Here is a 27790-nt window from a genome sequence, read left to right as displayed (position 1 = left end):
TCATTTACAGACAGGTTTAAATAGATCAGGACAAAAGAGAGAGAGGACACAGTGTGTTTTTGGCTGTCAATGACAAATAAATATAGCAGCTGTGAAAGTGAATAGATCCAAGTAAACCTTACTTTTTATTAAGTTCAATACTATCCATTCATTGAGCATGGGTAAGGAAGGGGCAATACATATTTTTGACAAAATCTATAATAATAATAATACTACAATATGAGGTAAACAGACTCACAACAGTCAGTATAAGTAAAAGCAATGAGCACAGAGTAAAGAGCAGAGGACACAGGACAGAGGACACACACAGCTCAGGTTAATCCAACTTCTTCTTTGACGACAGCTAGTTTCACAAACCCTTAAGATGAATCTGGTGGGTCAAAAGACACGTGCATACCGTGCATGTACACATACCGGATGTCAGATAGCACATCAGATATATGCAGACATTTTGGTGCTGCAGTTCCCCCAGACTTCATAAACTCAACACAACAACACGTGTCCAGCAGGACGGGCTGCTGTAGCACATGCAGCACTAAGACAGAAGACACTTGTACGAACAGACGAGGCAGCGACAAAACAGTATCGTGGTTAACTCAGAAAACACAAAAGGGGAAAACAAAAATCCCACACACACACGTGCTTAAAAGTAGTTGCAGTCTTGCATGCAGTCGTGTCCAAGTGTCAGACACAGGCAGTTCTTTCTCATCATGTTAAGGCAGCTAGGGCAGGTCATGTTTATTTTCTTTAACGGTGTTTAACATTCAAAGGGACACCATCCAGTGCTGTGGGAAGGTGCGCCAGACACAAAGGAAGTGTAATCGAAACAATAGTGACTCGATGGCTTTAGATAACACTTATTACATTCATCTCAAAAGCAGTTAAGGCAAATCTGTTTTCAAAGAGTTGAGGATGCAAGACGCTGTTAGTGTTGTTCAGCGAGCAGATGTCATTTGTTTTTTCAGGATGCAAAAGATACAAGACATGCTTTACTGTTCATGTCGCATTGGAAGAACAGGGAGGAACACAATGTACTTCTGCAGCTAAGTAGGAAGAAGTCTCATCTTTCATTTGCATTTATAAATTAATAATACACCTGGTAGTTTCACAAGGGAACAACGCAATAAGGAAGCGTCCGTCAACAATCTGTGTTCTGTCCACTTTAGTTCTCACTTCTCAATGAGGACGAGACAGGACGAGACGAGACAGGACGAGACGGGACAGGACGAGACGAGACAGACGTACATCAGCCCTTGATCAGGAGAATCACGTGTTAAGCGATCCCCCTGCTGCTCCATGTGACTCCATGAGGTCTATGGAGTCACATGGAACCCCCCATGGCAGTACCACAGGTCTACGTGAACCATCGGGATGCACAACAATAAATAGTTAATAAATAAGACAAGGGAGAAATCCTCACAACGATCACCAAACGGATCCAAAAGGAATGTTGATTCTCCTGCGCACATTGTAGCGACATCTCCAGCGTGGGGATGGGGGTGTGCGGAAACACTTTGTGCTAATGCTTACTGAGGAGTAGTGATGTTTAAACTTACAGGTGGGGTAAATGTAATAAGCAAATGAAGTACATGGCTTCAGTAGTATCCACACACACGTATGAGTCAATGGCATGCGTGTAATGTGTGTCAGTGCATCTGGGTTGTTCAGCTGAGGAGCTCCAGGTATGTGACGGGCACCTTTCCTTTCTGGTTTCCTCTCTCTCCAATCAGCCAGTCCGAGTCCATCCCTGGCACGGTATACACTGTGATGAGCTGGAACACAGAGCGCATGGTCACTGATGAGACTTATCTTCAAGGTGTATGGCTAGAGCCAGAAGAGCGGGGGAAAGGAGGCCGAGAACACGGCATTATCAGAAACAAGGAGAACACGTCATTTAAGCCAATACACGTGGGGGGTGGTATCGTGCCATGTGCTTGTCGGGTGTTTTAATCAAGGCTGCACATTAACCAACATTTGAACTAAATCGCAATACGGACTAGAGCAATACGATACTTGAATATGCTTTAAGAAACAGACTGCCTCCATCCCAGCTCTCCAGAGGGTTTCATTCATCTTGTTACTAACAGTGTCAGCTCCTCCCTTCAAACAGAGTGATCATAATAAGGGGAAATAGGAAGGGAATAGGCCCTTTGTTATCACATGAATACTACTGTGCAATATATGTTAACATATATATTTCAGAAGTACAATATTAGAAGTTTCATGTGTTGATCATATTCCATTAGACTTTAAGAATTAGCTGCGGGCCAATTAAATATGGATCACGGCTGCAGTCGGCCCCCGGGCCGTAGTTTGGACACCCATGGTATACAGTCTCTTCAAAAACAGACAGATACATATTCTTTGAATATCGTTTACGTGACTTATCATCTTTATTTGTATATATTGTTATTATTGAACTATGCTAAGGTTAATTACAACAGGGGATAATGCTGAAACGCATGTACAAATAGGTTTAACTACGATTTCTGTGAAGCACTTGAATTGCCTTGTGTTGAGAGGTGCTATATAAATACACTTGCCTTGCCTTGCATTACGCCAGCAGAGGAAGCAAGTCTGAAGTTTTAGTGACTTCATTTTGAATGCAGCATTTACTTTTTAATACTCAAGTCGATAGTGGACCGGTCAATCAATTTATAAACCTTTGTTCAAATTGTACCTGCCTTGCGTGACTACATTGTGTCTTCACAAAAGCATGGCATATGATGTGAGATCTGAGATAGCAGCCGGAGAGTTCCAGTAACCCGGAACACTGGACAAAGGGCCACTGGCCCTTCGGCTCCTCCAACACTAAGGATCATCCCTTATCAGCAGAGTGACATTTCTGGCTTGTGGCCTTTTTCAACACATCACTGCAGTTGATGATGAAATGTTACCTCGTCAGCTAGAAGGGAGATCTCGCTGGAGTCAGCAGCATCATAATCATAAAGGACTTTGGCCTTGCGGGTCCCTGTAGCCGGGGCCTGGACTTCCTCTATCTTCAGAGTGTCCGTCTCCAGCGGGCTGCCTTCTGATGCCGGAGCTGCAGGGTGAGTGGAGCTCAGTGCAAATGCATTGGGAAGCCTGAGGGGAAGCAGGCGGAGAACACACATATTAGATCACAAAGAACACAATAATAGTACAAACAGAATCACACAACAGCCGAAAACCAAACATATCTTGAGTTATGCTTCAGTACGTCTACACTGGAACATATGACACCGCAGGCTGAAGAAATGATTAGTCATGCTCCATCAAAGCTCAATGCTGACGAGAACACTTGAGTCCTACACAATTATTACACTCTTTCAATTGCAGGACATCCACAGGCCCACAGTGGACTGTGCTGTACTGTGGATGTTGATCTGCATCACCTGCATTAGCAGCAGGAAGGACGTTTATAACACATCAGAAGACTAAGTATCCTGGGGGGAAATTGGGCTTTGAGACATTTAGAATGAAATATAATAAAAGTTTAAAAATATAGAATACAAATATTTAAACATCACAAGTTACAATGTGCATTATACAAATATTCAATACAATTAAGATATTCATATAACAAGAAGTTAAAGTAAAATGTCCAATAGAAGGTAGAATAAAACTAGTTAGAATCAAATATTTAAATAAAATATATATATTTTATTGAATAGTTTGTCTACATTTTAACCATCATCTGGTGATAACCTTTCCTTCGAGATATTTTATATATTTTGCTCTCGTTGATAAGAGAAGCAAAGGGGCAGCGGAGGAGTGTTGGCCGGAAACAGGCACCAAGTCTAGCAAGTTTTCTGTGCACCTCTTCTCACTGCCTTCTCTGAGAAACCTCTTCTCACTGCCTTCTCTGAGAAACCTCTTCTCACTGCCTTCTCTGAGAAACCTCTTCTCACTGCCTTCTCTGAGAAACCTCTTCTCACTGCCTTCTCTGAGAAACCTCTTCTCACTGCCTTCTCTGAGAAACCCCACTTTTTGTGCATTCCCTGCTGGTTCGCTGCAGGTGGGCAAAGCCAACAAGGACCTGAATCTCATTCTGTTGCATCATTGGGAAATGATCCTAATGCAATGATTTTCAGTCGGCAGCATATGCATTTGAGAAGCATTGTAAAGCAACTCAATGTGTGTCAGAACACACAACAAGCACAAAGAAAGATCACACAGGAGGCGAGCCATACTCACACGTGCTCATCACCACTGGCGGCAGGAGGCAATGAGAGGGATTCATCAAGGTTCCACCAAAGCAAACAGAACAGAATCAGACAACAGGAGAACTGAGGAGTCCAAGCTGCTTCTTCGTTAAGAGTTCTCAGTTAGGAACGAGATCCCATCACACTAGAAGTTGACTGCTTCTTTTCATTGTATACAAATGACTGACCCAGTGAATCCCACGACATCGTCCGTTGTGTACCATGTGACTCACCTGCTCAGCTCCTTCTGTAGTTCTTTCATGTGGAAGTCACACTGCTTATAGTAGGCGGCCTGGGCCTCCACAAACTCATGCAGGCAGCGCAAGTGGTTCACCTGCAGACAGACAACACGTCTCTTATTCACTGTCATTGTGTGTGTGTGTGTGTGTGTGTGTGTGTGTGTGTGTGTGTGTGTGTGTGTGTGTGTGTGTGTGTGTGTGTGTGTGTGTGTGTGTGTGTGTGTGTGTGTGTGTGTGTGTGTGTGTGTGTGTGTGTGTGTGTGTGTGTGTGTCAGACCTACATGTGTACTGCTGATGCCCTCCAGGAGCAGCCGTGTAACCTCTGCTTGGCGATCGAACTCCGTTTGGGCCACTCTGAGCTCATGCTCGGCCTGGGACACAAGGGAGCATGTCAGTGACATATTTCCTGCTCTGTTTTCCTTTAAATAATTTCCACATCTCAAGTCCTGATTCTTTAGAGACATGCATAACTATGACTAGCAATGATAATGAATAACGAAAGGCTGACAATACAATAATGACCTGATAGGCCTGGTGATTTATATGTGATGAAGTCTCACATGTTCCCATGCCCTATTACCAAAAGAAGATACTCATTTGTGTCATTTACACCAAGGTACATTTATATGAAACATGCTGCTGAATTCTTTGTAGCTTTGTGTGCAGAACAGAGTAAACCGGAGCTGGATCCATAGGGTGAACATCAAGGCCTCAGGATGCTTAAACAAGTTGCTCCAGAACTGCAATGCGTCAGATGTTTTACAATGTATTGAGCCCCATTGGAGGGCGTCTCATCACCAACAGTTTGTTGTGGATAGCATTTTATAGCACTTTCCCACTGAAATGTGTTCATTTGCTTAACAGTTGGTTCAACTAGCGACCCAGTTCTGAACCATACGTCCTTTCCTTACTCCAGCTGCTTAAAAGTAGTGATTCACTCTCTCATTGGCTTCCCCTGATGCATATTTCCCCCCAAAATATATATATATGTTATTTTCAGAATTGACAATGTACGGCAACATAGCCAGTAAATAATGTGGATAAACATGGATGCTGTTTGCCTAGCCACAATGATAGCAGGTTATTAGGGCCCAAGCACGGAGCGCTAGGACCCAACGGCGTCCTAGCACGAAGTGCAAGGAACCGATTGTTATCCGAGGTATTATTATTTTTTGCTGGCGTTTCCTGTTTTTGAGGCCTTTAGGACGCTTCAAAGTTGTATAATTTTGCACGGACGCCAGGACTGGTGAAAACTACAATAGTCTTACAATGTTCTGGAGTCAATGGGTTCAAATTGTCCAACGTGCTCGCTAGCGCCACCTATGAAAATCCCAATTCAGAATACATTTACAAAGTCGCACCGTAACTCTGAATGACCTGACATTTTGCACACATATCCGGGTGGACCTGCTCTACAAATAATCCTCTTGGGACCCTAAGCTCCGCCAACATTTATTTTTTAATTAGCATCATTTTCAAAAATAGTGAAATGTTAACTTAAATTAAAATGTTCAGTTTTTCAACACCAAACTTCATATACAGCATCAGTGGAGGGTCAGACACATTACCGTAGAAAATGAGCATGTTCAGACGACAAATATTGCCGCCATGAATCAAAACGTACTCGCAAAAAGGCGGGGCTTAGAAAGAAATGCTCATAACTCACCAACAATGTATCCAAATATCACAGCTTTTGGTGGATAGGTTCAGTCTGTCTTGGGGAATAGGCACACCAAAGCATTTTAATTTTGGACTATAGGGGGCGTCAAAAACACCACCAATTTATAACTCAAGAACGGATGGACGATTTAAAAAAAAATTGTTTTACACATATTCTGGGGGTGACTACGAACTGAGATTTAAAGTGTCGCAACAAATGCAGAATGTGGACGTGGCCTATCCTATAAATGTTTTTTTAAATTGCGATAGCATAAAATGAGCTTCGGACGCAAAACTTGGGACACACGTCACAGCCTACGACCTTTTCGAGAATGTAAAAAAAACACGTAATTTTTCAAAAAATTACTCACTTGCGCCCCCCCTATTGTGTGGTAGTCACATATATAGTTTCTCAGAACTTCACGAATTTTGGCACAGACATTCCTCATGGAAATGCGGACATATTTCTAATTAGCTTCCATTAGCCCCGCCCCCGAAAAAGTTGGCCGTTTTGAAATGTTTTTCATGCATTTTAAGGACATTTTTGCGAACTTCTCCTAGGGGAATGATCGGAAAATCCAGAACAAGTTCAATTTCAAGCCAATTTTTTATAAATTACATTACATTACATGTCATTTGTTAGACGCTTTTATCCAAAGCCACATACATTCCCCACAGGAGCAATTTGGGGTGAAGTGTCTTGCTCAGGGACACAACGACATGCTGACTGCAGTGGGACTCGAACTTGGTACCCCCTGATTCGAAGTCCATCATACTACCCACTGAGCCACAGCCTCCCTCAATAAATCAATCGTGGAGGTCGTAAGCTAACAACGAATACACCATTTTTGACGATTTACATCAAATTACTCCAAACTACTCGGATATAGTTTTTCCGATATTCACGAAACACTGTATACACATTGCTCTTATGATTGCGGAAATATTTCAAATTGGCTTTTATTAGCCCCGCCCCCCAGGAAGTTGGTGATATTGAAGAATGTGCGTTTTTCATGCATTTTAAGCACATTCTTGCGAACTCCTCCTAACCTCCTAACTAAAATGCCCAGCCTCTGATGTGAGGGCATCTGGTTCCTGGTGCTGCCTGGCAGAGTGTCGGTGCCGCTGTTTTTCCTTGGTGCAAAAGTGAAATCAGTGGGGCCAATTAAAAGTACAAGCAGTTTTGTTTTTAGAGATGGATGGACTAAATACCGCAAGAGCACACTGAGGCCTGAAGCCAGGAGACTGGGAATCTAAACCAAGTTCACTTTCACAACATTCATGTACTTACTTTTTCCACTTCCTCACTCCAGAGCTGAGAGGCCAAAGCATACAAAAAAAGAAGAAGAGAAAAACAGAAGTCATAACAAGGATATTTGTTTTATTGCCAGAAGCCTCTCTCATTACTGGTAGGCTACCCCTCGATTCCACCGGGTCCGTCTGCGTCCGGCCTCCTCCGGCGTCATACCCTACCGGGCGCGTTTCAGAAGCATTTCAGAAGCGGAGCGTCTTGCCTGCCGGCTCGCAGTTTTTGTTGATTTGGGCATATTTCCTGGACAGACTACTTTGTACAGACAAGTTAATAATAATTGTAATATTCCAGTTATAAACGACATGAATCAAAGATGTGTTGCTGTATTTTAGTGGTAAAAAAATGCATTCATCATCATAATTATTCTATATATATAATTTACACAGTGCCTGTAAACCGGAGGAGAACGCTGGCATTTCTCTCTCTTGAAAGACTACGGAGGGATAGCAAATTAGTTTATTTGGGCGATGGGCCGGATGCTCTGACCGGTCCACTTCCTGCCCGGCACCTCAGCAACGCGTCGAAAAATAGACTTGAATCCTATTTTGAGCGGAGCCCAGCACCGAGACGCTTCTGGGACGCTTCTGAGCCGTAACGCCGCGCGCCTGGTGGAATAGCACCCATTGACTAGAGTGGCCGCGATCTTTGCGAACGTCGCGGCGCAGCCGTAACGCAGCGCAGGCAGACCCGGTGGAATCTAGGGGTAATATGTCTTTAGAATGTATTCTGATAGTCAATAAACTAAGGCAAACAATGCTTTTGGATTAACGCTGTATTTTGCCTGATATTTACACTGAAATATCATTTTGCCACTACTTTACTTATTTGGAGATGACTTTGTTTCAACGAGAAAGGGGTTAATTAGATGATTAAGTTATGAAATGCTCCAACCAGCTGCTGCTCTCTGTTTGCGTCTGTGCTACACAACATATCTTTAATGGTCACATATTTAGTTTGAAAGGCTGAGTTGCTATGGGTGACACCTCGTTGTGGTGTACACTGTGAGTCAATTTAGGATGAGTGAATCCCCCACACTAATTATACAACTATTTGAGTAAGAGGGATTGTTACGGTAACTTGCACTTATTTACATATAAACATTTACAGCTCCATGTTCCTCAAGAGGCTGAGAAATCAGTGGCAGGGCAGTTGGCCATTTCTGGTCCAGATAAGAGAAATAGAAGGGGGATCAAGACAAATAGAAACAGAAGGAGACAGTGAAGAATGAAAGGAATTGGAGGGTGATGAATAACAAAAAATAAAATGATAGTGTTACACCAAAAACAGCAGCTTCAGTGTGAGGTTTCAAAATTCTTTACTGACAATTGTTTGTCTTTAGATTAGAGCTTCACCACTAGATCTGGAGAAGCATCAACCAAAATATAACTTGATATGTCAAACCAGTTTAGTGTTAACCTGTGAATGTGACGCTCAGTATGAATCTTTGTCATATTTTTAAAATGACGTTCTTATGGACAATATGTGTGAGTGTGTGGTATACTGACGACAACTGCTAATCTCTGCATAGGAGTAGAGGAGGAGCATCGTAGGTCATTATATCCAGCATATTTCATTGAACCCAAAACACACTTCCTTTAACCCTATACTCCCATGGCAGATTCTCTGTCTTGTGTTGTTTTTGGTTAATGAACGACATCCTTCTGCTCTGCTAGACGATTGCTGTGGAGGGTTGGCCAACATTTAGCATTCCTGCATAAATCAGACGTCACACAGAGGGTGTGCAACTCTGAGGTTACCACATCCGGACCATGAACAGTAATAAAGCACCGATTCAGAGCCATTCACAGTAAGTGAATGCAGATGTGCGGTACTGAAGGATTTTAGAAAGCACATTGATCCAAAGTGGATTCATTATCCTAAAAGGATTATTTTACATTTCCAGGATTGTTTTCCAATAATCACTCCTTACCGCAGATGCACTGGCAGAAAGCACATAGTTTCGGGGTCTGGTCTCCTGAAAGTCTGGAGCCGTCTGCAGAAACAGTAAGGGATTCAAACTACTGTGTTCTCAGTTTATACATGGGACCACATGAGCTCATGATATGAATCGAGAAATGCAGAAAAAAACAACAATCAGAAAGCTCAGCAGAAATAAATGATCTTGGTGGGTTACACTGTAAGATGACATGGAACAGTGCATTAGTAACACTGGGTAGATTTCAGTTTTTACAGAATATTCATACAAAAGTGAATCATTTCATATCATATTGTATGATATGAGTGTAAAGTAATTTATGTGGTCCATCTCTTGAATAGAAGTCAGAAAGTCTCGCAAAGATGACTTTTCCTCTTTAATTTAAAACTGTTAAATACAAGCTTTCCAATTTGTTCTTGATTTAGAAATGCAAAGTCGTGGGGGCGGTTGCATGCCTGTTAACACCTGACAGCACATTTTAACATTGGGTGTGTCTGAAATCATAAAAGAAAGGTGCAGAGAAATGATGCAACACAACTGTGTAAACATTGGCACCAGTGAAACTAGTGACTAATCTGTCCGGTTCACTGACTTGACTCAGACACTGCAAACAGGTCTTGTTTAGCCTTTAGCAGTGCTTTGCCTTCACATGCTAACATGCATAAACGTAGCAAAAGTCTGACCGTGGCAGTCACCAACATGTTTGACTTTGCTATGGTCATTCTGAATCAGAAGTGCTAATACAAGTCAGACTTTTCTAGTTTTCATAGAACAAAGTAAAAATGAAAAGAAAATGATGAATTATAATCTTCTTTTCTTGCATATGGCTCGGTTTCTGCCTGAGCAGTAGAAACAAAGCTTAAACCTCAAATAGAATGTTGTGCAGGATTCATTACAATGTGTAAGGAACCCAAACTCCTTGCTGCTGTGACTGAAGGTGCTGCACCGCCACCTGCTGGACACACCATGTAGTACGTGTGTTCTCAGTCTGAAGACTTGTGAGGGCCCAGAATGACCCAGTGCTTTCTCGTCTTTCAAAGTGGGGCTGTATTGGACACTTCTGCACAGTCAGTACCTCTTTGCTCTGTATTGGCTTTATGTGCACCTTCTGTCTTTGTTGTTTATTGACCAGATTCTATTATATCTTTCTGACAGATGCCTTCACACTTAACCTGCCATATTTTATTCACAGCAGCAATATAAAGAACTGTTCAGAAAACATATTTCTATGAAAGTTACATTTGATAAATATGCAGGTTACATATGCATACCAAACAGAGCACAGTCATAGAGACTATAAGTGAATCATTGTCCAATAATGAAGTAACATTTTCCTCAATAAGTTTAAAGCTTTCTTTGCAAAGTGTCAACTTCAGGTCGAAGTTGTTTTTCCAGTCCATTGCTTTTTTTTTATACCCATGATTAATATTTTTTTGTCACCAGTAATTGCATGGAACAAATAATTAATTCAGAGCAAGTGAGAAAGGAAAAACAACCCAACATGTGCACCACACTGAAAAACCACATTTAATACTCACTTCCCCGTCACACTGCAAAGGTTATGAACACACAGAGGGTTAGTCATGGTTAATGCCAGCAACACTTTCAGTACATTTTAAAAGAGGATGTGGCTGCGCGAGGACTCACCGCAGACCTGGCCTCAGCCGCCTTGGCCTTCTTCAGACGGGTCTTACAGGAATCAAGGTCCAAGCGCAGATTTTCCAGAAGACGCCGTTCTTTCTGAAATACACACAATGACACAGTGAGAAAATACTGTCCACCGGGTAGGCATGAGTAAAGCAACCATGCTGACCCCTGGTGGCCACGTTCAAATGTGACAGGAATAAGGCTTTGCACCTGTGGAACTCTTTACTTTGTCTCAAACTGGTTTTCTATACCCTTTGTAGAAACAAATCATGGACACAAAAATATAAATCCAGATTCAACCTCTGCCAGGCTATTGTTACCAACTCTTCCATTGTTCAGACCCAAAGAACAGTATTGCTGTCTGGTGGGGACCCCACACTTCTCAAAGATACTTTTTAGAAATGTATTATAAAAGCCCATCCTCATGGCTACATGCATTTAGGCATGGAGACATGGTGAAGAGGACCTGGGGCTCATTTATAAAACTTTGCGTAGGATTCACGTGAAAAGATGGCGTACGTAGGAACAAAGGAAGTGCCTACTCACAAAATATTCTGACATACAAAACAGTGTGGACGCGTGTCCTCTGCGGTTTGGTTTCTCTTTATAAATCACTATCAACTCGAAAAGCGGCGCAGCTTTTGCGGGTTGAAAGTAACGCCCATATTTGCCTATACATAGTCAAAGAAACGTCCTGTATGAATATTAATTTAGACTGATTACATGAAGATGATCGCAGGAAAAGCCGACAGAACAGCTACAAAATGTAAAATGTCACAACAGGTTTGCCGGACACACATGGTAACTCAGATGTAAAGTAAGGTTCTTCCCTTTCAGGAAATGATAGTAAGCCAAGTGCAACCAACTGGGTTTGCACATGTAAACAGTATCCTGACTGGCTGCATCACGGCCTGGTACGGCAGCTGCACCGCCCTCAATCGTGAGGCTTTACAGAGGTGGTGAAAACTGCACAGAACATCACCAGGACGGAGCTGCCATCCATGGAGGACCTCTACTCCCAGCGGCTCAGGAAGAAAGCCCTCTGGATTATAAAAGACCCCATCACCCAGCCTCAAACTGTTCTGTCTGCTGCCGTCTGGTAGGCGGCCAGTACTCGAGTTGAGGGGGGATGAGGGGGGATGGCATCCCCCCTGAAATAAAAACGGTCAAAATCATCCCCCTTCTAAAACTGCCATTCCCCCTTTCCATCGCTTATGTAATTGTATCAATGGACGTGGCACTGGTATTACTGCTATTTCAACATTAATTTTGCGCATTTTGAGTAAAATACTGTGGGCGAGGGAGCACGCACACACGCAATGATATGTTTACCAAGTCACTGACGCTATACTATGCGAGTGCCCTAGAGGGCGCCAGAGCGCCGTGATGCGCCTGTTTGATCGATGCCAGAAGCGCAGGTAACGGCCATCACAATGGCCAAGCGACCAGGAGGACAACGCGATCTGAAGGACTTCATATTTAAAAATACTAAAAATAACATTTCAGGTAAGTCAAGAGTCAGTAATCTTAGTCATTACTCATTACTTTAGTCACCAAAAGTGGAATCTATGGACATAAGCAGCAATAACAACTTAGTTTGGAGTTATACGTTTTTCTCTCATGTTAGCTAGCTGGTCAGACTCAAAACTGTTGATGAAATCAATATTTTTCTAATTTTTTTCCTCAAATTGTTCATGAAGTGTTTAATTTACATAATGATTTAATTAATTACGATAAAAATGTAACCCTTTAGATACCAGTTTTGATCGTATACCAGTAACTGCTTTTTTGAAAAAATACACTAATTCAATATTCTAAAAACAAATTTGACTTTATTATTAGTATAATCAGTTGATCCATCTAAATAATAAATGAGGGACTGTTAACCTACAAGATTTGTACCATAGACTTCCATTATAACCACATTGTTGTATCCCCTCCCCCCCCTTTAAATTAAAGTGAAAAAAAGATTTTGCACCAAATGCTCTGCATTTGACCCTAAATGTTAGTGGTGCCATGGCAGCCCGGGGACCGACTCTAATTCTGAGGTGCCTTGGTCAAGAGCAATGAAAGGAGTATCTGAACATCCATAACATGCATGTTGTTTTAGGAGTATAATAATTACCTTTATGCTGGTTGGTCTCCCACCCTCTGCGGGTTATCACTTATCAGCACAAATGATGTCCCCATATGATCAAATCCACCATCCCCCCTGATCTTTCTTTACAACTTGAGTACTGGGTACCGCACCATCCGGACAAAAACCACCAGACTCAGAGACAGCTTCATCCCACAGGCCATAGACTGTTAAACACCTGAACTATTGAAACAACATCCATAACATTCATCTGCTACTTAGTAATTATTTATCTAATATATAATTTCAATAACTTGCATATAGACTCTTATTTCACTTTTTTAAACTATTTTTCTTTTTGTATTTACTATTTACTTGCACTATATTTTTTCTGTTTCTGTGTAACAATACAGCTTTATTTATAGAGCACTTTAAACCTCCAGACCAAAGTGCTGTGCAGTCAAATAAACAAAACATACAAAAAATATCACAGCACAGTTCACACACACCATAAAACAAGTACAAGTAAAAACAATAGACAATTAAAAAGCAGTAAAAGCAACGCTCTAAAAGATGTGAATACGCTAAGGGGAAGAGGTGGGTTTTAAGAAGCTATTTAAAAACGGGCAGGTGTTATTGTGTTGCTCTGTTGTAGAAGCCTGTGACCTAAGATTTTCATCGGCATAACCACTCTGCAGCTATGTTCGTATGACAAAATAAAGAACCTTGAACCTTGAGTTAGAACTTTGTTTACAAAATACATTTCAATTTATTTGGTGGTTTGTGTTCCAGCTGTGAATCAGCTGTGTCTCCACGGCACCCTGTGCATCTCAACCCCCCGCAGCAACTCTATCCACCACTTAAAGGAAATAAAACTGATGTGTTATATCAGCTGTACAATTTACCAAATACATGGTGGAATTAGTTTCCATACCTTTTGTGTTTTAGGAGCGACCCTTCAAGTTTTGTCGAAAGGCATAATATGAATCCACTATATTTGTAAAGGACCGTTCAAAAACAAAGTTCTAAAAATGTTTAACATAATTACTGGATATAGTATAAAAAACCATGCCTCATATTTAGTGTATACAACCTATAGAATTGCAAAACGGCATCAGTTTAAATGTAATTCTGTCTTTCTGTTTACATTGAAGTGAATACATTTCATAAAAAAGAGAACATATTCGAGGTGGTTTTCAAAAACATATCTGTAGTTATTTATTTTTGTGTGCACTCAGGAGTAACAAACAGGTCTTTGTTTAATCATTTTAAAGGTCACCTATCATGCTATTTTTAGGCAATAGCATAAGTCTCAGATATATAAAAACATATAAAAAGGGTTAGGGTATCTATGAAGTGTTTTGGTCAAAAAACCAAACAGATCACCCATTCTTGCCTCATATCCCTCTATTTCACTTCCTGTTACAAAAGTGCTGATTCTGGGTATAAACAGGACTCTCTTGAGAATGAGACCCTACGCGCGTTCACACCGGTGTACTTTTCCCCGTACTTTTCCCGTTTAGTTCCGTTAGTACCCCTGATGTCGCGTTCACACCAAAAACAGTACTTAGTGCCGGGAACTTTTACCCCCATTTTTAGTGCCTGCTGAGAGGTGGTACTCTCCTGGGGGGAAAAAAGTACACCAGTTCTGATTGGCTGGGAGAATTGTAAACCACGCCCATAAAACTCTGAAATCTTTTGTAGAGCCGCCATTTTATTATCCTTGCATTAGCATTATTAGCATTAGCATTAGCCCAGCGCACAAACGCAGAGAGACTAACTTATGGCAACACAAAATAAAACATGGGAGCGGTGGAGATGAGGAGGTGTCGGCGTTCTGGCGATTTACTCGGGGAGTCCCAGCAGCTTCTACTGAAGCCAGTCCCCAACTCCGGGGACTTCCGGCCGGGGACTACGGGTGGCAGTATACGCCGTGAAGTGGTTTGCGGCCTGACAGTAAACCCAAAGCAGAAGAAGACGAAGTGACGTCAGCGGCTCATTTGCGTAATCTTCCCTCAGGGATCTTATTCCGGTGTGAACGCGATCTGCTCTTAGTTCCATAGGTGAACTAAGTGCTGGGAACTAAGTGCTGGGAACTAAGTGCTGGGAACTAAGTGCTGAGAACTAAGTACGGCAAAGTACTTGGTGCGAACGCGGCTCCTGTGTCTCAATGAGATTTTCACCTGTATAAATAAAAAAAAATAAAAAAAAGAGGCAGATACTGTCTAAAATGCTGCGGTGATGAAACACAAGGATTATTAGATCAAGGATTCTCTCTGAAACAGTCTGGAGCTCAAAGGCTTTCTCTCTTGCCGGTTATACCACAAGGTGAGTTCCTTTTTACTTCCTGCTTCTTCACACACATGCTCTCCAATACAGGTTAGCTCTGAGTGTTAGCGATGCTAATGTAAACACCGTCCAAAACAGTCGGCATTGTTTCTGATAGCAATGTTTCTGATAGTGCCGTGGGTCCGCCGCCGATATTACGTCATATCGGCTGCAAATCTGGATCAGCTCCGTTGTAGCCCCGTTTTTAGAGATTTGGGTACGGAGGAAAAGAGAGGGTTTTATTTTCTGACGCTGCGTGAGTTCCCCGACACACCGGGGACACATCCTTATGTATATAATACATCAAAAAGTGCATTTTGCATGATAGGTCCCCTTTAAGATTGGCTTTTATCAATTTTTGCAAATGTATTCTTCATTTGATTTATGGTATTATTTGACATGTTTGTCTCCATTCTTCCTTCTGCCAATGGCTTCACAGTTTCTCATCCCTCCTCTTTCTTCGTGAGTACGGATGGGTCAATGTGTCCGTGGAGGACCGCACATTTCCCACAGTGCCACACCTGTCAGATAAGAACAGGACACTGAGGCTACAATTTGCACGGGCGCACCAAAATTAGGCAATAAAAGATTGGAGAAATGTTAACTGGTCTGATGAGTCTCAATTTCTGTGGCGACATTCGGACGGTAGGGTCAGAATTTGTGGTAAACAACATGAAAGCACGAAGAATAAAGGCAGTTCTGAAGGCAGAAGGGGGTCCAACCCGGTACTAGCAAGTTCTACCCAATAAAGTGTCCGGTGAGCGTAAGCATCTACTGTACATAGTTTATACCAAGACTGGGGGAGATAAGACAGACTTCATAAGCTATACATCGATAAAGATTTCATTCTGGACAACAAACTGTTTAGGTTTATATGTGAGAGACTAATATAAGACATCCCAACTATAGCCTTTAAAACGCTAGATAGAAAGACAGTTTGCAAACAATGGGAAAAGGAAAACCAGAACCCTCACTACACAACTCGCATCACAAAGAGCCATTGGTTCAGATGCTAATTGGTGGTGTAATGTCATGTTTCAGACTCACGGATATTGTCCTCCAGTCTCCTTCCAGAAAGTTCCTGAGCGGGGTGAGAAAGCTGATGGCAGACGTCTGGAGGAAGTCCCTCTCTGCAGCTCCTAATCTTCTTTCACATTCCCCCACCTCCATCAAAGTGCTCCCTGCAAGAACAGACTTCATCCAATCACCACAAAGTCCTTATTTCAAACGTGCTGCAAATGCTTTGTGTCGACTTCTTGACACTACTAAAAAACTTGCACAAATGAATAAAATAAAAATTCTGCTGAACCAATATGGAAAGAAAACACAGTGTATATGTCATCATAATAAACACCTTCTCGTGGCTAAAGAAAAGACAGACAGACTTCATCAGGGAGGAATGTGATACTCAAAAACACCACAATTACACAATAACGCTGGGTTCAAGTTTCCCTTTATTTTTTATCATACGTCATAACTGTTGCATTTTTTCTAAAAAGATCAAGGAGTCAATTATTTGGCTCTGCATATTGTGAAGACCAGAGTTGGGCAAGTTACTTCCAAAATGTAATATATTACATATTACTGTCTTTTGAAAGTAATAAGTTACATTACAATATTACTGTCTCTGAAATGTAATGAGTTACACTACTTTGTAGTTACTTTCACCAAAATAACCGCAAAAGAATGGCTAGGTATTTTAAATGCTGAAATGTAGTTTAGTGCAGCTCATTATACATCCAATGAAGGGCGATGTGGTTTAGCATAACAACTGTGTAGGCCCTTAAGGCTACTGACAACTTGTATTACACGGCTTAGTTGAATACTCTATTCTGATTGTAACTTCTTAACATGTGACACGTTGTTAATACAGACCACTGCCAAGGACTATAATGAAGGTTGCTAAGGAGGATCCAGAAAGAGAAAGGAAAAGAGGTTAAAAGACGGAGCGCTGGACGTCAGATAAATCACCAGAAGAAGGCAGACAGGAAGTAAACACTAACAGGACACGGAATGGGCTCTGTAGTGTGTTTAGCATATACAGGCCCGGTACCAGAACAAAATGACTCAGGGTGCCTCTGAGGTTACAGGGGGGCAGCAGGAGCAGGTTTACATGAGCAATAGTGGCATTGATGGTCCCCATGAACAGATGATGGCCTTTCTTATGTTTTGAAACCAAGCAAGTGAGAACATTTCAAGTGAGTTAAAAGTGCAATTCTGAAATATTTCATATACTCCAAAGTGGACTGCGGCAAGGAAAACATTCAGGATCTGGATCAGTCTTATGCGACAATGGAAACTGAACGAAAGAGAACATTTGAAACTTTAGCAGTCTGCGTGATCTGCCTGCAGGGAGGGGCGGGCCGGCCCTGCGAGTAAAGTAACGAGTTACTTTATGTAGAGAGTAACGAAGTAGTGTAATATATTGCTTTTTTTTAGTAACGACCCCATCTCTGGTGAAGACATGCTCTTTTGAAATGACCTGTCAGAATTTGTAAAAACACACGACCATGTTTCAGTGGCTCTTCCTGCACATGAATAATAGAAAGCCTGCAGCCGAGTTACTGGGGCCTAACAATGACACGTAGAGAGCGCATGGATTCCTCTGTAATGCGTGTGAGCATTCTTCAAATGTTATTCATGAAATAGTAACCACATCAACCAATATAACAATCTCAAGACTGTTAGGTCAACAACAAGGGACGTCCTAGCATTGAGGCAACAGTCCTCACTTTAGCTGCAACCGGTAATCCAGTGAGCAGGTTCTCGCCTCTCAAATGTAAAAGTGTATAAATAACTTATGGTGTTTACCAGTAGGGAAATACCTGGCAACGGTTCCATCTATAAATATTGCAACACGATTTGTAAATAGCTCATTTAGGCGAAGCACCTACTCCCTATTTGGTAAATGTTTAAATTTAAACTACGCCTTTATATTTGAGTGTGACATTTTGTGCAAGACAAAGAGCAATCCCACAGTCTGTTTGCAGAACATCACATTCAGATGAAAGGACGAGTGACTAAACAGACAGTGACAATAGTCAAATTCAGTTTTGCTCTAAAACTTCTAATTTCTGGATTGAGCTATGAATTTGCCCGAGGTCGACATTCTGAGAGCAACATGATGTTTAATTTGGCACAGCACGGATGAGGGCTGATCTGTCTGCCTGACACACACAGTGGGGTGAACATGAGGAGATGGACGCACCTTATACATACAACACAGTTTTTCGTAAGTTAATAACACTTTCTTCCTCACTTATTCTACAGAAAATAGAAAGATCACTAAAAAATCAGAGGAGAATATCATCGAGATCATCGTAAAGTGCCCTTTTATTGTAAAGCCTTTTAAACATTCATTTTTTTAAAAGCTTTTGCTTTTTAATGAAACTACTGCTAAGAATTGGTTATAGAAAATATTTATAAAATACTCCTAAACATGTTTAAAGGTCCCATGTCATGCTTTTCCGGTTCTTACCCGTCCCCTTGTGTTTTTATGCATGTGAACGGTCTGCAGAGTCCCAACCCCTCAAAGTGCACCCTGTAGGGAGTAACACTGTAACACAGAGAAGACCTGTCTGCTGCCCCAGAACGCCTCGCTGGACATTTGCTTTTTCCATTGTTTGCTTCCCGAGTATGGTGACGTAACGATAGCCAGGTCCAATCCGTGGACGGACGGACGGACGGACACTCACTCACTCACTCACTCACTCACTCACTCACTCACTCACTCACTCACTCACTCACTCACTCACTCACTCACTCACTCACTCACTCACTCACTCACAGCCCCAATAATCCAGCTCACACTGTCCGCTCCTCGCAGCAGCGAGCCCCGCAGCGTCCCGCCCACACGGCACCCAGACCCTACGCTCATACTTGCCAACCCTCCCGATTTTCGCGGGAGACTCCCGATTTCATTGCCCTCTCCCGGTTTCCTCCCGGGGTCATATTTCTCCCGCATTTCTCCCGATTTCTGACAAAATCAGATTTACTCACGACTGTTTCCACTCGGACTTTAATACAGCTACACCATTGTTTGGTTTCCATGGTAGCGCGTCTCTTTAGTGGCGTGCGCAACTGAAAGTCTGAGAGGGTGAGCTGATAGTCACAGAAAACAGAACAAGAATCGACCCTCTGCTCACTCCTGTCCTGTAAAGTACAGGTCCAGCCCACACATGCTCCATCAAGGATGCTGCTTCAGGCCGCAAGGCAGTGCACTTACCACTACAATAAGCATGCTAATGCTAATCTAATACAGCTCCGGCGATGATCCACTAGCACCCCCCCCCCCCGCGGTGGTTTGGAAATGCTCCCGATTTCTGAGGTCTCAAGGTTGGCAAGTATGCCTACGCAGCATTCTCATCTGTTTGTCATTACTGATGTCATATTCTGGTTGGTAATACCACTGTAAAACATAATCACTGATGTTCCGCTGTAACGGTGGACTCATCAGAACAGAGTGGGCGAGCTGACCAATCAGAGCACAGTGGGCTCATAGGGAGGGGGGGGGCAGGAGCTCCAACAAGGCGTGTAGGACAGAGAGTGAATACACAGACTGCACAGAGATGCTGTGAGAAACCAATGTGAGTTTGGAACATTGAACAATGTGAATCTATTCTAGTAGACTCAACGATGGAATCATGATCAGTAGAAATGGCCATGACGTGGGCCTTTAACTGTTCCTCATGCATTGCAGAGCTCACTTCAACTAATGGAGAGACAGCAGCTTTAAAGAGGCTAAGCTATCGCTTTAAGTCACTGAGGGTTCGCCTTGTGTACAGTATGTAATTGACACTCACTTTAACTTGTCAGGTGAATAAAAGTCTGATACAAATTGTTTCCAATTGAACACTTAACATTTATTTCCACTAAGTGTTGTCCATTAAGCTTGCACCAGCTTTCCAACACCACACACAACATGACACTTACACCCAACAACTTTGGTAACCTAACTTTACCTGTGTGTGTGTGTGTGTGTGTGTGTGTGTGTGTGTGTGTGTGTGTGTGTGTGTGTGTGTGTGTGTGTGTGTGTGTGTGTGTGTGTGTGTGTGTGTGTGTGTGTGTGTGTGTGTGTGTGTGTGTGTGTGTGTTGAAAACAGTTTGGCCTTCCGGCGGAACCGAATCAGCTAACAGTGGTTCCAACCTTTATACCCGGAGTTCTAATTGGCTCCTACAAGCTTTATCTCACCTCTGTGAAGGTTATGTTCTTTTTTTGTTCAATCTGTTCAGCTAGTCATTTTGGGAGCTTTAGTTAGTGCGGTTAATAATACTGTAATGTGTTTTTAATATTTAGATTTACCATAATTGGTATAAATGGGGTGGGAAAATATTAGAAAAACCAAAAGAAAGTGCTGAGGAAACTAGTAAGAATATCCCAAGCTCATAAAATCCAGAAAACATGGCGAAAAAAAGAGCCATATGTTCCATAATGAACATAATGTTCCACTTATGTTTTTGCACATTTGTTGCCAATCTACTACTGGTATATTGCAGGATAATTATTTTTCCATTAATAATACTGTGTTCATTTTGATGGTTAAATTGTAATATTTAAACCATGTTAGTTAGAAAGGTTTACATATGTTCCACTTTGTTATTGATGCATACTCACCATAAGGAGTTCCTGGCCCACACTCTTTGGCTGCGTCCTGCATGTAATGGCCCAGCAGCTCTGCGTTGGTATTTCTGGAGGGGGCCTTCCTGTCCAACTTCTCATAGAGGAACTCTTCAATCCTGGCACCTACACAGAGAGCCAAGAAGAGCTTTCAATTGCTGCACAGCCAGGAAAAAAGAAGTGTTTGGATTTATACGTTTATATACACCTTCCACTGATAAAAAAAACCCGATATATATATATCCAAAAAGAACACACTTAAGTGTAGTTAACTACTACTCACTGATGTATTGCACTCACTTCATTATGACAACATTTTAGCTTCTTGTAGCTCATACTTATTATTTTGTAGTTTATTTTTCACACATTTATAGTTGATTTTAAGCCAATAATATGAACCCCCATAGATAACTCAGCAATTATTTAACATTAAATGTTAGATAATTACAGGGGTATTTGGTTAACATAACACAGTAGAACACTTATGTATTGTGTTCAGGGTCAATGAAGACAAATCAGAAGTAATAGGGGTAATGTTTGGACTTTTGTGAATTAGGTGTGCCTGCTGGATGTATGGATAGCCAACATCAAAATGAATATGTAAACATGTGACTTACGGTAATAGTGTTCAGCCCCCTGTGCTTAGCCTGTGTATTCTTACATTCCTGATCAAAGATGTACCAAACTATATGTTTAGTATATTGTAAACATGTATTTTGTAGCTTAAATTAGCTTTAGCCTCATCCTACCAACATACAGTGCATCCGGAAAGTATTCAACCCCTTAACTTTTTCACATTGTTATTTTACAGCCTTATTTCAAAATTGTATTCACACCCTTTGACACTGAACATTGAGCTCAGGTGCATCCCCTTTCCACTGATCATCCTTGAGACGTTTCTATAACTTGACTGGAGTCCACCTGTGGTCAACTCCATAGATTTGACATGACTTGGAAAGGAACACACCTGTCTATAAGGTCCCACAGTTGACAGTGCATATCAGAGCACAAACCAAACCATGAGGTCCAAGGAATTGACTGTAGACCTCAGAGACAGGATGGTATCAAGGCACAGATCTGGGGAAGGGTACAGAAAGATGTCTGAGCATTGAAGGTCCCAACGAGCACAGTGGTCTCCATCATTTGCAAATGGAGATGTTTGAAACCACCAGGGCTCTTCCTGGAGCTGGCCGCCCAAACCAAACTGAGCATCGGGGGCGAAGGACCTTAGTCAGAGAGGTGACCAAGAACCTGATGGTCAGTCTGACAGAGCTCCAGTGTTCCTCTGTGGAGAGGGGAGAACCTTCCAGAAGGACAACCATCTGTGCAGCTCTCCACCAATCAGGCCTTTATGGTAGAGTGGCCAGAAGGAAGCCACTCCTCAGCAAGAGGCACATGAAAGCCCACAGAGCACCTAGAGCAGGGGTTCCCAACCTTTTTCCCCAAGAGCCCCCCCAAATGACTCCTGTTGGAAGTTGCGCCCCCCCCACACACACAAACAGCGGTAATTAAAGTTTAAAAGTCTCAAAATGCTACAACTACTGTCACAAACTGGATGAATGTGAAGTGTGTTGTTAAAGGAGGGTGAAAGCGTAATCAAGGAGCACTATTGGAGCGACTTTGATGGTTATTGGATGGTTACTCGGAACCAATTCTGTAAGGAAATATTTGTATGTATTCATGTTAGTAAACTATGAAGAAGCTTAAAAGGGGAAAATGATTTGTGTAGAAAACTGTGAGCTGGTTTTGGGCCTGTTAACATGTGGTTTTTTGAGGACAAAGGAAGAAGGGGGGAAGGTGAGGAGTTAACATACAGTCATCTCAGATCCCTGTGATAATGAAGCTGAGCCACTGTGATTGGGAAACTTAAGATGCGAGGTGTTGATGATATTTGGGCAGCCAATCACGGAGGTCTGGAAGGGAGGCGCAGATAACTCCTCCTCTTGTAAGCGAGGTATTTAGACAGGAACCACGTTGTGTGCTCTCTCTCTTTCCTCTGGCTGGCTCACGTGAGTATCAGGTAAATGTGGGACCCCAAAGATAACTGTATTGAATTTGTACTGTATTTGATTGTATTGCATTGTCTTATTACCATTAAAGTAGATTATTGTTATCGGTTAATTGTATGCTCTGGATTCCTTCCTGTAATATAACCAGCTTGTTTAGGGACGCGCGGAGATTTGAAAAAGCGGACTAGTTGTCCATTCATATCTCTAACAATTCACAAAGGGATTAAACTGTTTAAAACACACGCTCAAAGTAAGCCGGATTTTGCCTTTGTGTTTATGTGGATTCAAAAGTCGTAAATAATCTACAAAATGGAGGAGACCGATCTGCTCGGAGCAACTGAATAATCCAACTGAAACCGGCATGAACAATGACTGTTTTAAAAATGCGCTTATCCAGAAAAGCCCGGTTTGGACCCTTTACGGGCAGAAGAAACATTTCTATCAAAGAAACAATTATACATTTCTGTCTTTTTATGCCTTTATTAGCTATTAACTTTTTTATTTTTTATTCAAATTAATTAATCAATTATTATTTCTATTTTATTGTAATGTAGAGACAAGGCTTTTAGTGACAATCATGTATTGCGTTATAATCATATGTAAAAAAAGAGAGATATTTGGCCTCAAATCATCTGAGGCCTGGCGCCCCCCTGCGATCTGTGGCGCCCCCCAGGTTGGGAACCACTGACCTAGAGGACTCTCAGACCATGAGAAAGCAAATGTTCTGGTCTGATGAAACCACATTTGGCCTGAATGCCAAGCTTCATGTCTGGAGGAACCCAGGCACCGCTCATCACCTGGCCAACAGCATCCCTCCAGTGAAGCATGGTGGTGGCAGCTTCATGCTGTGGGATGTTTTTCAGTGGCAGGAACTGGGAGACTAGTCAGGATCAAGCGAAAGATGAATGCAGCAATGTACAGAGAGATCCTTGATGAAAACCTGCTCCAGAGCGCTCTGGACCTCAGACTGGAGCGAAGGCTCACCCTTCAACAGGACAACGACCCTAAGCACACAGCCACGATAACAAAGGAGTGGCTTCAGGACAGGTCTGTGAATGTCCTCGAGTGCCTCAGCCAGAGCCCAGACTTGACCCTGATTGAACGTCTCTGGAGAGATCTGAAAATGGCTGTGCACAGACGCTCCCCGTCCAAGCTGATGGAGCTTGAGACGATCTGCAAAGAACAATGGGAGGAACTGCCCAAAGATAGGTGTGCCAAGCGTGTAGCATCATGCTCAAGAAGACTTGAGGCTGTAATTGCTGCCAAAGGTGCTTCAACAAAGTATTGAGTAAAGTAAACTTATGTTTGTGATATTTGAGTGTTTTATTTTTAACTCATTTGCAAAAATTATTTAAAAACTTTTTTCACTTTGTCATTATGGGTATTGTGTGTAGAATGTTGAGAAGACACATGGAAATAAGGCTGTAACATACAAAAAATAGGAAAAAGTGAAGGGGTATGAATACTTTCCGGATGCACTGTACATCAATTTCAAGCACTGAGCAAAATGTTAACTTATTTCATTAACATTATTATCTATGCAATGGATGTTATCTGAAGGAATTATTATTATTATTATTTGGGGAAATAATAATAATCTCTTACAACATGACTGACCCATGGCAAACATTGGATTCATCTATTCAACTGTATCCATTCAAACTTGATTCGCTGCAAATGAGTCTTTTTGACTGGGGTCCCCAAGGATCAAAATACATTGGTATTTAAAAAGAAGCACTTATTCAAATAGTAACATTAAGTAATTAGGAAACAATTGATACACAAAGTTATGAAATTATAGATACCATAAATATTTCTGTAACTCAACAAAGATGTACTGTAAGGTTTCTCTTATTGTATACTGTCTGCACAGCAACTCTTATCTTAACAATATAGTCTTCAAAATGTTACGGTCTAATTAACCTCCAACTCAGCCCAACAGTGTCCATCTCTTAAGATATACATCTGATATGGGTGAGATGTGCGTTAGACTTGAGAGGTACCAAAATACCTTCAAATGATCATGATCAGAGTTTACATAACCTCACTTAAGTTTAGTTTGAAAGAGAATATGTGGGTCTTATGGTGGGGTTCCATACAGGTCAGCTCTAAGGGCCCCCGTCTCCTGCGAGGTTCTTCTGCTTAATCAAAAACATCCTAAGAATCGCTCATATGGTTAACATGCAGCAAAACATGTATTTGACTCAAAAGAGATGAGGTCATAAAGGGATTGATTGTTGACGGAATGCAACAGAGTTTTTTTTGCGTATTTAAGTTTGTAGGTGCTCAAATCTAAAAGGCCCAAAACCAGGGATAAACATTTGTTCTTCTTTTTTATACAGACAGAATACCAGCATATCATGCTTTAGAATAGCAAAGTAAAAGTGGGCTAAACCATTAAAAACCCCTTTGGTATAATGTATCAATACTAATGTCCTGTACAGCATATTCCTGTCAACAATCAGTGTGTGCCACGATCCTCATCCCTGAGCTTCAACATGTATTGTGCAGCAAACCAATATCTGAATGGGTTTCGGTCATGTTAATCAATTACTAATTACTAAGGCTAATAACTCAAAGACATGAGAGGTTTCCACAACACAGCACTAAAATATGGAGGCAGAATACTTACCAGTGTGATCGACTGTAGCATGGAGAATCAAAAAGTAACATGTTAGAGTTCCCTATTCTCTAGCATGTCATTCCATATCACTGTTAGCCTACAGGTGAATAATATGCCTAGTGTTTGACCTCTTTGATTACAGGCGTTCTTACAAATAACCTGCCACTAACTTCTTGCACGATGTGTTGCAACTATGCTGACTGACAGGTGGTAAGAGGTGCCTACTTTGAGAATCATTTAAAGTTGTTTAAGGCTTGTCATTCTTTAGTGTCTATCGTGCATGTGCATGACAAAGACACATTCCTGCCGTCGGTTTAAGATATCCTGCTGATCAACAGTTATCAGCCGGTGTGCACAGAGAGACAACACTGTCACAAAATGAAGTGAAAAGACTGCGATAACATGGAGCTAACAAATGATGAACATTTGGAATATTCAGAGCATTGGCCTTGAGATTTAATGAGAACAAATATTCAACACGTTTTTCATACCCAAGGGATACATACTACATGTTGGTGAATTATAATATGAACCTAACTTTTATTTAAACTTTACCGTCAGCAAAAAAATAAACTGGACCTGTCCTGCAGGCATACGAGGGCAGCAAGACTCGGGTCATCGGTGTTTACAGCACCTCAGAGCTATATATTAATACACAATAAGAAGATCCCTACCAGAAGCACTCTGCTGGTTGGACGAGTAAGACCTGATGACTTATCTGCCCTCACGTCATGTAGTACTACTACTACTGAAGTTGAACAACAGGTTTGCAGGGGGATCCATTTATGTGAAATAAATTACTTTTTGTTTGTCATTATAACATGTACACTGCAGAGGGCATGCAGACTAGAACTTATTTCCCATAATAACTGCTAAACAAATCAATTATCTGACAATACAACTTCAGCAGAGTGTTAGTTCTGCTTGGAGATAATATGTAGCCTTCTCTGGAATACTCCTTAAAGCTCTAATGATAGGACTGCTGTCGTGATGATGGCATACTTGGGTTGGGCTGCAGCAGGACTTCAGTCTGTCTGTAGATTTTCTCCGTCCACAGCTTGGTGCAGTCTGCGCGGATCATCAGGTTCTCAAAGTGAGCGTCCAGCTCCGTCTTCTCCGCCTGGCCCAGCTTCTCCTCTGTGAACTGAGGCACAGCAACACAGCCAAACTGACACACAAGTACAACTCTCCATAGCGTCAAGCTTTCATCAATTACGTTCATACAACGTTTCATGTTTTACTGAGGTATTTTAAATGATTTATGATAATGGATTACTAGAGACTGGTAGCCTGCACATGCTTGGCCTAAGATAACGTTACATTAACAAGTAAACGCCTATGGCAAACAGTATTTGGACAGCCTGTGTTTAATTAAAGTAAAACGTAGGCATTGACTGTTCCAAGCTGAATATAAAGTAATGTATCCTCCTGCTATGCTAATAGTTAGCGTTATATTAGCTTGTCAGGGCAATAGCCATGGTAGCGTTGCCCCAACAGCAGTCCCTGAGTAGCGTCACTACAGCTGGCTGTCAAAATGAAAGGAAGCATCATCAGCCGAACCACAGCCATGTTACTGTGCACGAGGGTTACATTACCTGGACAGCCCGCGTGAAAAACACTCCAGCACCGGAGGCTATTTTCTTCACGTTGAAATCCATTATGTTTGTATCTGCTTGCTTGTGGTCATACACTGACTCGAAGCAGACTACTAGCACTCGACACGGCTGGATGTTGTGGCATACGCAGCTAAACGGAAAAGATCACGTGACCGTCATGGCCCTAGGAGCGTCAAACCATGCGTCAAACACGCATCGCTCTGCCAAATTTTAAAAGCAAAACATTGGACTACAGGCGAGTTTCTTTAGAAAAAAGATCGTTATATTTTATAAATTACAGCAGTAACACAAGGCTTGGGCAACTGTTACATTAGTCGTATGGTCTTGCCTTTCATTTTTAAATATGCAATACCAACAGTTGGCCAACAGATGCCACCATTAAACAGCGTTTTGCCTTCAAATCTTTTAAGATTTATTTTGAATATTTTCCCGGAAACGTGCTGTCCGACTGTAAATGTCCGACTAAATGTAAGTGACGCACACACAATAGTCAATGCCCTCTCGTGGTCAGCTTTATTAGTCAGCTATATGTACACATGGGAA

General features: G+C 41.8%; 1 protein-coding gene across 2 annotated transcripts; it reads right to left on the bottom strand.

Moving 5' to 3' along the window:
- LOC117452507 (endophilin-B2-like) lies at positions 1–27511 on the bottom strand. Of its 2 annotated transcripts, XM_034091192.2 has the most exons (12): positions 27227–27509; positions 26634–26775; positions 20997–21125; positions 16430–16563; positions 10978–11070; positions 9325–9387; positions 7374–7397; positions 4705–4794; positions 4418–4518; positions 4177–4191; positions 2898–3084; positions 1–1772 (listed from the first exon to the last, which is right to left on the bottom strand). In XM_034091192.2, exons 1-12 carry the CDS (start codon positions 27287–27289, stop codon positions 1665–1667), a joined length of 1149 nt encoding a protein of 382 aa, XP_033947083.1. In that variant the 5' UTR covers positions 27290–27509; the 3' UTR covers positions 1–1664. The 2 variants fall into 2 exon arrangements, with proteins under 2 accessions (XP_033947083.1, XP_033947086.1); XM_034091195.2 differs by lacking the exon at positions 4177–4191 and having other exon boundaries at positions 27227–27511.
- Positions 27512–27790: the final 279 nt, after the last annotated feature.

This window comes from Pseudochaenichthys georgianus, chromosome 9, assembly GCF_902827115.2.
Source record: "Pseudochaenichthys georgianus chromosome 9, fPseGeo1.2, whole genome shotgun sequence".
Lineage (NCBI taxonomy): Eukaryota > Metazoa > Chordata > Actinopteri > Perciformes > Channichthyidae > Pseudochaenichthys > Pseudochaenichthys georgianus.
This window is presented reverse-complemented; position numbering and strand designations above follow the sequence as displayed.

Bases quoted from the DNA above. Each gene is read 5' to 3' on its own strand.
- LOC117452507 (XM_034091192.2), bottom strand. From the start codon at position 27,289: ATGGATTTCAACGTGAAGAAAATAGCCTCCGGTGCTGGAGTGTTTTTC. The intron at 16,564-20,996 runs GTGAGTATGCAT...CTGTTCTTGCAG, and splicing joins TGGGCCAGGAACTCCTTATG to GGAGCACTTTGATGGAGGTG. The intron at 11,071-16,429 runs GTGAGTCTGAAA...TGTGTATTTCAG, and splicing joins GAGACTGGAGGACAATATCC to AAAGAACGGCGTCTTCTGGA.